This window comes from Dipodomys merriami, unplaced genomic scaffold (assembly GCF_024711535.1).
Source record: "Dipodomys merriami isolate MVZ:Mamm:240054 unplaced genomic scaffold, mDipMer1.0.p SCAF_5, whole genome shotgun sequence".
Taxonomy (NCBI): domain Eukaryota; kingdom Metazoa; phylum Chordata; class Mammalia; order Rodentia; family Heteromyidae; genus Dipodomys; species Dipodomys merriami.
In genome coordinates this window covers 52174422-52186538 of record NW_027206068.1, presented here as the reverse complement: position 1 = coordinate 52186538, position 12117 = coordinate 52174422, and the positions used below count along the sequence as shown (strand labels likewise).

General features: G+C 35.7%; 1 protein-coding gene across 1 annotated transcript in view; it reads right to left on the bottom strand.

Annotated features, from left to right (window-relative positions):
• The window catches only part of Cftr (CF transmembrane conductance regulator), a 136792-nt gene that overhangs the window by 18034 nt on the left and 106641 nt on the right, over positions 1 to 12117 (bottom strand). The window contains exons 22-23 of the mRNA XM_069996626.1: positions 7973 to 8224; positions 3485 to 3640 (exon numbers count right to left, since the gene is read on the bottom strand). Of these exons, the coding sequence (XP_069852727.1) occupies positions 3485 to 3640; positions 7973 to 8224 (408 nt within the window). The remainder of the gene's footprint in view (positions 1 to 3484; positions 3641 to 7972; positions 8225 to 12117) is intronic.

Here is a 12117-nt window from a genome sequence, read left to right as displayed (position 1 = left end):
GACTTGTAGTTCAGGACTGTAATCCTAGCTAGTTGGGAAACTGAGATTAGGAAGATTGTAATTCCAGGCCAGCCCAGTCCCCTCCCTGCAAAAAAGTTCACAAGACTCTAACTCAAAAGTTAGTGGGTGTGGTGGTGCACACCTGTCATTCTAGCTATAGCAGGGACTATAAAAGGGTGCATATGGTCCAAACTGTCCTGGGGGGGGGGAGTGAGAACTTACTGAAAAATAATGGGAGCAAAGAGGGTTGGCGGTGTGGCTCAAGTAGTGGAGTGCCTGCCTACTAAATATGAATCTAAATCTAAGTACTGCTAAACAAAACAAAAGGCCTAGTTATTTCCTCAGAACAAGCTTACAGTCATTCAGATTTGTAACTCAAGATTTTAACCTTGTTTGTTTGTCTATAAATTAAGTCATGTAACAAGTTAAAGTGCCTGCATAGCCTGAGCCAATGGCATGGAATCTAAGCCTCAGTGCCTCCTTTTCCTTGTCTCACAGGTGAAGTAGAACAAGTTAGAGGAGGCTCCACTTTCAAATGTACATAGCAAACTGTCTGTCAGACTGGCGTGTTCTCCAAGACTGCTTTCTAGCTACAGGAGGGTTGGATATGAGAGAGCAACGATGAGACTTGCCAAAAGGAATAGGACTTCGTGATTGCACAGCCAATGTCTCAGAATCGCTTTGAGTAAGAAGGGAAGTTTCTTATTGAAAATTCATGTTTCATGTATATGAAGGCAGGTGACAACTTAGAGCTCTCTGCTAGCTCAGTGTCAGAGATCTTTAGAACTACATGCTCTAGCAAGATCTGGGGAATAAAAGGAAGACAAAGATGTCCAAACACACAAAATTAACTCTTCTTTGATGTTCAATTCCCTCTTCCTTCTTTGGTTTTACTTTTGAAAAATCCAACTCCAGGAAAGGAAACAAAACAAAATACTTAATTTGAATTTTCTAAGAAAAGTTAGAAAAATAAAAGCATCTCTCCATTTAGATATTAGAAATAGTTGAAGAAGAGAAAGAAAATGGTGGCAGAAGATAAGTATCAAAAGATATTGTGTCTATGTATGAAGGTAATATAAAAAAACTCACTGAAGCTGTTGGAAAAATAGTGGAGTGAGAAAGACAGGGAAAGAGTGAGAAATAGAAGAGGTAAATGATTAACTTATAATATATCCACATGTGAAATACAATCGTGATCCCTTTATAGCCATTAATTTACACTAAAAATGAGTGACAATAAAGGAGGAAGCAGGTACCAGAAATGAGGGAAGGACAATGGGAAGGGTAATGTACTTTATTGTACATATGAAAGGAGAACAATAAAAATGGTAAAATATTGGGTTGGGAAGGTGGCTCAGTGGTAGAGTGCTTGCCTTGCATGCATGAGGCCCTGAGTTCGATTCCTCAGCACCACATTAAAAAAAGCCGGAAGTGGCGCTGTGGCTCAAGTGGTAGAGCGCTAGCCTTGAGCTGAAGAGCTGAGGGACAGCGCCCAGGCCCAGAGTTCAGGCCCCATGACCAGACCCCCCCCCAAAAAAAATGGTAGAATATTTGAAGAAGGGGAAAAGGGACAAGGGAGAAAGAGATGGAAGGGGTAAATTTGATCCAGTGCATCGTATGTATGCATGCATGCATGTATGTATGTATGTATGTATGTATGTATGTATATGTATGTATATAGAGAAATGTCACAATGAAACCTTGTGCAACCAATATATGCTAATAAAAAGAAATCTTTAAAGATATGAGTTTGACATCTTTTCCTCTTGGGCATTCATATAAAGTTCAAAGCTGTCACTGCAGAAGAAACCACGTTGTGATAACAGACAATTTGTGGTTCTGAGGCAGTATCAGATTTCAGGGTCCTAATCAAACATACAAAAAACATCTACACTGATATCATCAAGCATTTCTGAAGAAATATCTAAATGTATTGCCTCTAGTTTATGTAAAGTTAGCCCCACAGAAGAGAGGAAGTGAAATAAAAGTAAGGTGGGAATTTCCCTTAAAATATATAAAAGACAAACTAAAGTAATTTCTGTAACTCTGGTCCACACTGATTACCTCTGGGCTATCTATGCTGGTTTCTAAGTAGAACTAGCAAGAAAACAAAAATCTACTACACGAAGGACAAACTAAAGGATTCCTAGCAAAACTGAAATTAACTCTTAGAGCTTGCCTTTTCTAATGGATAGATTTGTGTTGACAAGAACAACAAACACCAAAGCTTCCTTGTTAGTTAAAAATGGAGCCAAGAGAGTTACAACATTTCTCTGACAAGCAGATTCTCTTCAACATTCTGACACATTTTTATTGTATCTAATGCTATCACCTTGGGATACTTGTGTTTCCAGTGCTTCTTTATACCATCTGACCATTCTTTTCTTCTTTTTGAAAACAACAAAAATCACCATCAAAAACAAAAAAAAAATAGTGTTTGCAAAACTCAGGCCAGAATTAAGCTTCTGGCAACATGGTAAAATCTAGACAAATGAACTGAAAGCGTCAGTTCAGCAGCTAACAATGTTTAATGCTTCATTAGTTTAAAAAGAGCAAATGTTTGCACAAAGGTCATCTATCAAGAAACACAGGCTTTTATTTTTTTCTTAGTCCAGATTTATCATCAATCTATCTGGAGATGCTCCTGGCATTTTAATTTTGCATTCAAAGTAGAAAAGTGTCAGAAAGAATCATGTTATTGGGATGGATTCAGTGCCCAGTTGGACAAAATCAGTAAGCTAATTATCAAAGCAATGAAATACTCACAAAATGGGAGCAAGTTAACAGCAGAAATACAGCCAATGGCTTTCAACTATGGTTCCAGAGAAGGCATGTCCTAGTTTTCATTTTGATCATTTAAAACTAGAACTATTATTGCTATATGCTATTGCATAACCTTGGAGTCCCACTGCACAATAACACACACAGAATGATGTTAAGCTGGTGAGGGTAGAGATCTTTTGTCACCCAAAACAAAGAGGGACATATTTTTAAGCCACACATTAATCTGACATCATTTTTCCCATCCAAAACAAAATCAATACAACTTTTCAATTTCACTGCTTCATGCTTCAAGTCTTTGTTATCTCAAGAGCATCTTTTATAACTTACAAAGCATTTCTCACCCCCAGCAAGTGATTGCTGACTTGGAATTCAGACCATTAAAACAGAAAAAAAAAAAAGCTAGTAAAAGCAATAACTTTAGATTCCTGATACAGACATTGAATCTGAGAAAAACCAAGAACATTTTATTAATTATATGTCACAGAGAATTCTGAGCTTTCTGTTTTTATCCCTATAACTTCCCCCACTGTCATTGCCTCTGTGTGTGTGTGTGTGCGCGCGTGCGCGCGCGCACGCGTATGTGTGTGTGACAGCAAGGTACAATGAATATTTTGCAGAGAAACATGTATTTCTTGTGTTAAATAATGATAAAAAGTGGCATTTTGGGTGCTTTAATCTCAGGCTACATGTTTGTGCTTACCTGAGGTATCACTCCGAAGGCTTTTCGCCACTGCTGCAAAGTTATTGAATCCCAAGACACACCATCAATCTGGATTTCTCCTTCAGTGTTCAGAAGCCTCAGAAAAGCTGATAACAAAGTGCTCTTCCCTGATCCAGTTCTTCCTAAGAGGCCCACCTGCAGAACAAAAATGATGGAATTACTGCTGGAACATACAGATATCATATCATATTCACAATAAAAGCTATTCGTATTGTTACTCGTGTCATTCCAACTATTTCTTTAATTTCCAATTTTGATACAGAGAAGAATAATCCTTGGGACAAAATACAAAACTGGTCATAAGGGATCAGACTTGTTATGTTGGTTTAATTTATCACTAACATTTAAAAAAAAAGTCTGAAAGTGTCCATTTTTGCATTAAAGCGAAGCAAAGACAGAGTGCCTTGATCTGCATTATTTCCAGCAACTTCCTGAATCATGTTTCAAATTAGAGTACATGTAAGAATTAACTAACCTAAATAGGTCTAATATATATTTATTCAGAATAAATTAACCAAGTATAAATTTAAATCCTGAAAATAAGCACAAATATGTTCAGTGAGCTATAGATTCCCATGGAAGGCAAGTTGAACCCAGGCCTTACTATTCCTCAATGGATAAACTCTTGAACAGCTGACAGATGAAATTTTATTATCTGAACTTTTGGCAAGAAGGGAAGCACAGGAAGAAAAAAAAACTATTCTTGTTATCTAAAGACCTAGAAGCATAAAAGTATAATGTGAACTGTGGATGTTATTCATTGCATGGGAGATCTGTATTGTAGGAGTCCTAGAGAAAGACTCAACTCTGTTTTAGGTCCCAGCTCTTGAGGGAAGTGCTTTGGTGGAGTGAGACACATGTTCAGTCACTAACACTGAATAAAACATCTAGCATTTCAATTATTTGTAATCATTTGACATCATTAAATAGGACTCAGCAAATGGTCGTTTAGTGTAGTATATTTCACACTTGGGTGAATGATTTTTTTGTTTTATTTTTAAATTTCCAGTTCACTGAATATTAGGGCTTTAGAAATATGTAATATAATTGTTTTTTTTTTTTGCCAGTCCTGGGAATTGAACTCAGGACCTAGGCACTGTCCCTGAGATTTTGTTTGCTCAAGGCTAGCACTTGAGCTACAGCGCTACTTCTGTATTCTTTCGAGTAGTTTATTGGAGATAAGAATCTCACAGACTTTCTTGCCCAGGTTGGCTTCAAACCATGATCCTCAGATCTCAGCCTCCTAAGTAGCTAGGATTACAGGCGTGAGCCCGTGGCACCCAGTTTACAGATGTATTTTTGAAATAATTTTAATTTTTATAGTTATTCCATGATAGTCTAATTGTAAACCGTTTACTGTGTGAACCACAGTAAATGATTTACAGCTTAAAAACAACCTATTAGATACTTATTAGGAGCTTGGAAATAAACTAGCCCTTTAGGATGTTAGTAAAAAACAAAATAAGTAATGATGACAATTATCTTCCCCTATTATGAGTCTTTCACAAATGTGTGTTCTCTGTGAAAGATGACAAAGCCAGATCAATCACATGTGATGCACAACACCTTTTTGAGTTTCTTCATAGAACTATTACAATTGGTAATTCTTTCTTTCTTGACTATTTCTTGTATTTACCCCAAGAAGGGGCAGGATTGTCTTTTTTTATCAACAAGGGTAGGATTCTGTTTTTTCCATTTTTGGCAAAAGGAAAAAAATCTTCATTTGGATTGACCCAAGGACAATTTGACAGAAGTATGGACAGATACATAAGCAGATGAATGAAAAACTTCTTTTAGAAGATCTTCAAAGTAACTGGGTCAATTCTGGTCAATCACTAGATCAACTCTTACAAAAATCCTGCGGAATTTCATTATCCTGCGGAATTTCATTATATACATTTACATTTCTGAATTAGCCCATGTTGCACAAACACATTTGTTACAGGTCATAATTTTTCAAACATGATGGCCAAACTGTGAGTACACAATCTGTATGTACATAAATGAAGTACGGCAGAGAGAAGAAGCAGAAGTTTGGCAGACAAACTGGATGGTTTCAAGTTCATCTCTTGGGTATTTGTAAAAAATGTCCTCAGGTCTGAATCCCTTGTCAATAGTCATGGTTCTAATGAACAGAATAAATAGCTACATTGCCTTTCCTTCAGGGAAAAATACTGACCTTTTAGAGAACCTGGCTTTTACACTGGAATAAGACTGGCTCTAGAGGCAACTTGTAAGTCTTTTGTTCAGCTTTGAAGTGTTTAGCTGTTACGCTGGTTTCCTCCTATCAATAGATTGCTAGGAACCCATTATGTCTGACAAGTTTTTCCAAGAGCAAGGTACCTAACAAATTCTTCTTGTTTCTATAATTGGCACCTGATAATTCCTCTCCAGGATTTGTAAGAGTACTTCCTGAAAATAAGCTTTCAATACATATCCTAAATGCAAATTCATGCTTTCTAATAACTTAGATGCACCTCAGCTGGGAATTTTGGATTAATAATGTAAACTATTAATGTGGAGAATTAAATAGCATTGAGTATGGTGCTAGCTGGACTTGCACTGTAACATGAATAGAGCAGTCATAGTACATTCTTTCCACAGGGTTTTACTTGTCATTTTTATAAGCAATAATGAAAACCTGTTGCAAATATTTTTTATTACTTTACGGTTCCCAGAAAGTAAGGTATAAAGCAAAGTGAAATAGAATATTTTTCTATTTATATATCTGTTTATATGTGTTTTAGTATATCACTATATGCTTGAGAATATTTTACTCATTTCATAATTTTTATAAATAGAACTTGCTTCAATATATTTAATCCTTGTCAAATATACTGGAAAGCAAGTGATAATAAATAGCATTGAGTATTTCTATGCCAGGTTAGTAATGGTGGTCTAACATTTTACTCACTCTATCCCACAATTTTAAAAAAATTCTATTTAGAGTTAATCTGAGAAAGGTGGTTACCAGTGGCTCAGACTTGTAATCCCAGCTTTTCAGGAAGCTGAGACCTGGAGATCATGGTTTAAAGCCTGCTTGGGCAGAAAAGTCTCCAAGACTCTCATCTCTAATTAGTCAGATAATTGTAGGACCCAAGGTATGGCTCAAGTGGTAGAGAACCAACTGTGAATGAGACAACCTAGAGTTCAAGTCCCAATTTAAAAAAGAAAAAGAAAGAACCATAAAAATGAGAATTTAAAAGTCATTTTTCTTGAGATGACTATCTATACTATTTCTATAAAAAAGAAATGAATCAAAATATGTAATACGCCTACCTAGATTTATAGTGTGTTTATGGAACATGAAATACACAGAAAATAACTCTCCTCCAATGGTCAGTTCAATGAATTCGTATATAATCATTTTTTTCTGCACCCAGCGCAGGGCTGGATTCCATAGGAAACACTTCAAAATAATGCATTCTGGAACCCAGGGCTTAAGGGTTGCTGAGCCTTCTTTTACCTTCAGTCCAGCATTTTGATGGTTAATTGGAGACCGAGTCTCTGGCATCTTTATATCTTGTCTGGCTTCAGACCACAGTCCACCAGATCTCAGCCTCCTGAGTAGGTAAGATTACTGACATGCAGCCATATACATACAGTTACTTATGATTAGTGAATCATAAAAATTAATGTGTTATAGTAACAAAATTATCACTTAGTATTGTTTATTTCCACTTTGTAAGTAATTTGGCAAAAATTACATTTATCTTGATGGAAACTCCAATGAAGGAAAGAAAGCTTGAAAAGAAGCTGTAAAGAAACATCCACTTATTTTGGCAGAGCACTAAGCACAGTTGAAGATTCTAATGAGGAGTCAGCAATAAAATAACCATATTATTAAGATAGAAAACTGAAAACATGTTACAATTATGGTTTGGTTACCAAATTCGATAGCTGGCAAAAACAATAGTTCATGAGATGTTCTGCAAGTATGATGATATTTTAAATGAGTGTATTATATCGATTCAATATTCTCCAAATTAAATTTCAAACCAAACAAAATGCTTTTGTTTAATAACAGCTCAAAATGTGTGTGCTTAGTGTTGGTCCTTAGTGTTGCAATAATCATGCTAAAAGATGGATCTTGCTAACACATTTTTGTAGGCTGTTGGGATTCACATACGAGTGTAAACAGTCTAAGAAGCAACCAGTTGTTAAGGATACAGGTGGACCTGTTGCAACAATGAGAAGTACAAGTTGTCATGTCCAAAACGAGCTTTACAACGTCGGTGCAGGGGGGGGGTAAGGGGGGGGAAGGAGAAGGATTGGGATTGGGATTGGGGGGGAGGGGGGAGGCTGGGAAGGGATGTGAAGGGTAAACAAAGGAGGAGGCTGCAATGCTTGGTAAGAAATGTACGCATTATCCTGCCCATGTAATTGTAACTCCTCTGTACAATATGTTCACAAATAAAATAAAATAAAATTTTAAAAAAAAAGAAGCAAGCAATGCTTAAATCTCACCCTCTGGCCAGGACTGATTGAGAAGGAAATGTTTTCTAATATGGCATTCCCACCGTCAACGTATTTTGCTGTGAGGTCTTTGACAGTCATTAGGCCTCCTGAAGGCCAGATGTCATCTTTGTTCACCAGCTGATTCTCGATAATCATAACCTTTGAGAGCTGACTGTCTTTGGATGGTTTTGTTGATTTGGCAGAATTACCTTCTTCTGTTGGCATGTCAATAAACTTAAAGATTCGGCTCACAGAGCGCATCTGAAATGGTAAAACAGTATTTTTACTTTTGTTTGTTCGAGAACTATAGGTTGTGCCATAATTAGTTTGGAGTTTCCTAAAGCTCAAAAAAGAAAAAAATGAGGTTGTAATACAGGCAACTCATCTCTCAGTTTTTGTTAAGTTTTCCAATGAACAGGACATAACTGGATATAAATAAAATCTGAAGCAAAAAGAGATTCATCAGATAACTCGACTCTGTATAAACCTGTTTATTTTTGTGATTGCTTAATTCTCAGTTAACGTGAGTTACATAAAATTGGCAAACTACTCTCAAAAGAATAAATGATTTTTGGATAGAATGAACCAAAGCTCAGAAACACTACTGAGTATTTTGCCTTTCTCTTATGCTCTACTAATATCCATAAACAATCCTACATGTCAGTAGGGGGTAACTAGACATTCTTTGCTTATTTGGTTTTAAATAACTCCAAAATAATGTCCAATTTTAAGACATTGAATTATAATTACACTAATATTCTTAGTAAAAATTTCTTAAATATCAATTTCTAAAAAATGAGACTACATAAGTGTAATATTTGAAATCAATTATGCATCTGTATTACAAATCTCTTGATGTAAAATTCAATAAAATATATCTTCAATGTGCACAGAAATAGAAAAGTTTAGCTATTTTAAAAAAGATGCCTGACTAAATTATGAACTAAAACATTTCATTGAATAATTATAATTCATTAGTATTCCGAATATGGTTTCTAAATCAGCCTAGTACCAAAAATAGATATTTGAGCAATCAATAAATGAAGGTAAGAACATATCAATGATTAAATACACATAGATAAATAACACAAAAGTGTCTGAGGATTTTGTATTTTCTTAACTTCTGTTATTAAAAGCTATCACCCTTCAACCTCTTGTTTAGTCCTTCCAAAATGTTAATAATACAGAGGACATGATTTAACTGCTTATTGTGAGTCTTAAAAGTAATTGTTGATATTAACTTTATTTGGTCAAAACTGACCTTCTCCTTTACAATAATAATTTTTTATCAAATATGCTATATTATTAGTTTATATACTGCAAAGACTTAGATTTCAGGAATAATATTATTTTTGAGTTAAGGGAAAAGGTAGATAGAAATGCATTTGGAACATTTGCTTCTATTCCTTATTATCAAAAGTTGAAATCACAAAATTCTTCATCGTTAGTATTGAGCTTCAGAAGCCAGGAGCTTCAAAATTTATCCTTCATTTAATGCTCAAAATCCATTTCAGCAATTCTAATTTTAATGCCTGTTTTGATCAAGCCTGCTCTCTTTATATATATCTTTTTCTTTCCAATGGCTCTGTGTTTCAGTTTCCTTCATCTTGAAAATATCTTGGGTTTTTTTGTTTTGTTTTGCTTTGTTTTTGTGCTAGTCCTGGGGTTTTGGATCTTGAACTCTCGGACTGGGCATTGTTCCAAGTTCTTTTGCTCAAATCTAACATCTATCACTTGATCATAACACTACTATAGACTTTTTTTGGTGATTAATTGGACATAAGAATCTCATGGACTTTTTCTGCCTTTTGGCTTCAAACCACCATCCTTAGATCTCAGCCTCCTGAGTAACTAGGATTTCAGGTGTAAGCCATCGATGCCTGGCCAGAATAATTTTTGGAAGCATTTCAGTTTCAAGAAGAGAATTCTTGCAACTCAAATTAATTGTTAGTGGAAATTAAAAGGATTCAAAGCCCATTTCCATCATAAGTAACTCTAGAAGTGAAAGGGGTATAAATGCAATTGTTCCCTTTTTGATTATGCGGTTGTTTTTCAAATTATTTCCTCACGTAGCATTTCCAATCTGTAACCCATGAAAGAGGCATGCTGTAGAGAGCATTCTACTACCTGACATGAATGATCACAGATGATATGGTACAGTTTCAAATTTCCCTGTATTTCCATAGCAATACTTCAGGAAAAGCCATATTGAATCTTTGGGTAGCTTAGGGTCATACAAAACGTTGAGAGAAAGCCGGACAAAAGAGAACTCACAGTCAGGACACATCTACCCGGACTATGCCCTTTTAGGTCAAATAGGAACATCCATGAACTAAAGACAACTTGAACAAAAGACAATATAGAGAAAAGGAGTAAAGCCAGACACGCCTTACTTCTGATACCTTGGTAGTCTGTAAACCACTCAGAACCTCTTGAGATTGCTGAATTAGCCAAGATTGTTTCTTGTGTTCAAGTAAATACATGTTCAAAAATAGGAAATAATTACAACCACAGAAAAGTTGAAATGATATTTCTTGCATCTTTCATTTCAGGGGCAAAGATTCATATTTTCTATCAGAAATGGAACTGGGGTAGTGAAGCTTATAGCTTAGGTCACTCGTCTTAAGAAAAATAATCTAAATTATAGATTAAAAAAAAAGAAAATTAAGTACAGAGCTATTATAGAGTTTGGATCTTAAAAGTTTCCCTAAGTCCAAGTAATAATGGTTTGGTTTTTGACTGATGGCAGTGTTAGGAGATGGCAGAACCATTCAGAACCATTAAGAAACACAACCTACTTGGAGGAAGAAAGTATTGAAGCTGTGCCCTTAAAGAATTTAACTTTTCCACAAGACTTTTTAACCTCTCTCTGCTCTCTTTACTTCCCGACGACAATGCGGGGAGCAGCCACCTCTACTACACGTTTCTGCTGCCATTAGGCCCTTCATCAAAAGAAATGTAGTCAGCCAACCATGTACTGAGACCTTTTAACCCATGAGCCAAAATAAGTTGTTCTTCCCTTTATGGTAATCCCAGGTATTTTGTTATAGTAACAGAAAGCTGACTAACACAAAGGTCTTCACAAGATTTCATGCAAGTGAGAGGACCTGGAAGTTTGGTCTCATGTGTTTGTACCCATTACTACTGAAATGGTTCCAAGTATTTCTTGTGATACTGAAGCAATAGATTACACATTTAAATATTATTTAAATTTTATTTAAATGGAATATTTAAAGCATTCCCCTGCCTCTACTGCTTAGCACCACACAGTCAGTTCATAAACCTTTGCTAATAGTGAACGAATTTACTGCCTTCTGTTCTGTGCAGAAGGAAGTATCTGTGCATAGAGAAGGGCAGAAAGATGAGGATGTTCACATGTTGTCTAGCTTTTCAGCTTGAAGATGTATATCGCTACTTGGGTTACATAAAAGTCGCAACATATGGAACTATCCTTAGTGTCACCTATGTAATTTTATTGAGTGCTTTAACCACACTTAACCCTTCATACATTTTCACATTATATGTAAGAACACAATACACTAAGATTGCATTGGGTAGAAGTGAAGAGTAGGAAATTATCAACAGGACTGGAGGCTGATCAGGTCCTTAACCTTAGGCTGCCACTTCCTGTATATAGAAAAGAATTTCCAGAGAAGGAGTGTAGAGGAAAATAGAAGTTACATGATAAGGAGCATGAAAGCCAGATACTGGAACATTGAACCTTGTCTGCATTTGTGGAGATGAAATTTGTGCAAATTCTATATAATTCTGAACATTGGAATGCAGCCAAAATAAGGTGAGACTTTTGTTTGCGAATCATCTATTTTAAATTCTTAGTTCATTATTTAACTGATAAGGATCCCAAAATTCCTCTGAACATCTTGAGGAGTTGAGCCTTAAAACAGAATCTCATTATCTTTATAAGAGTGTCAAAGTTACTAATCTAAGCATCAGGAGAACAAAGTCTTTTCACAGATGACGGTCTTAAGAAAAAGATAGCTCCATAACCATGTCTCAACTTGACTTTATAAGGGATGCATCTAAGTCAAGAAGAAAATAATTCCTGATCCTCCTGCTAACTCCCTTTCAGCAATAACAGACAAGAAGTCTTCAAAGTTGTTTCAGGAACCAGACTCTTCTTTCACACAGAAATA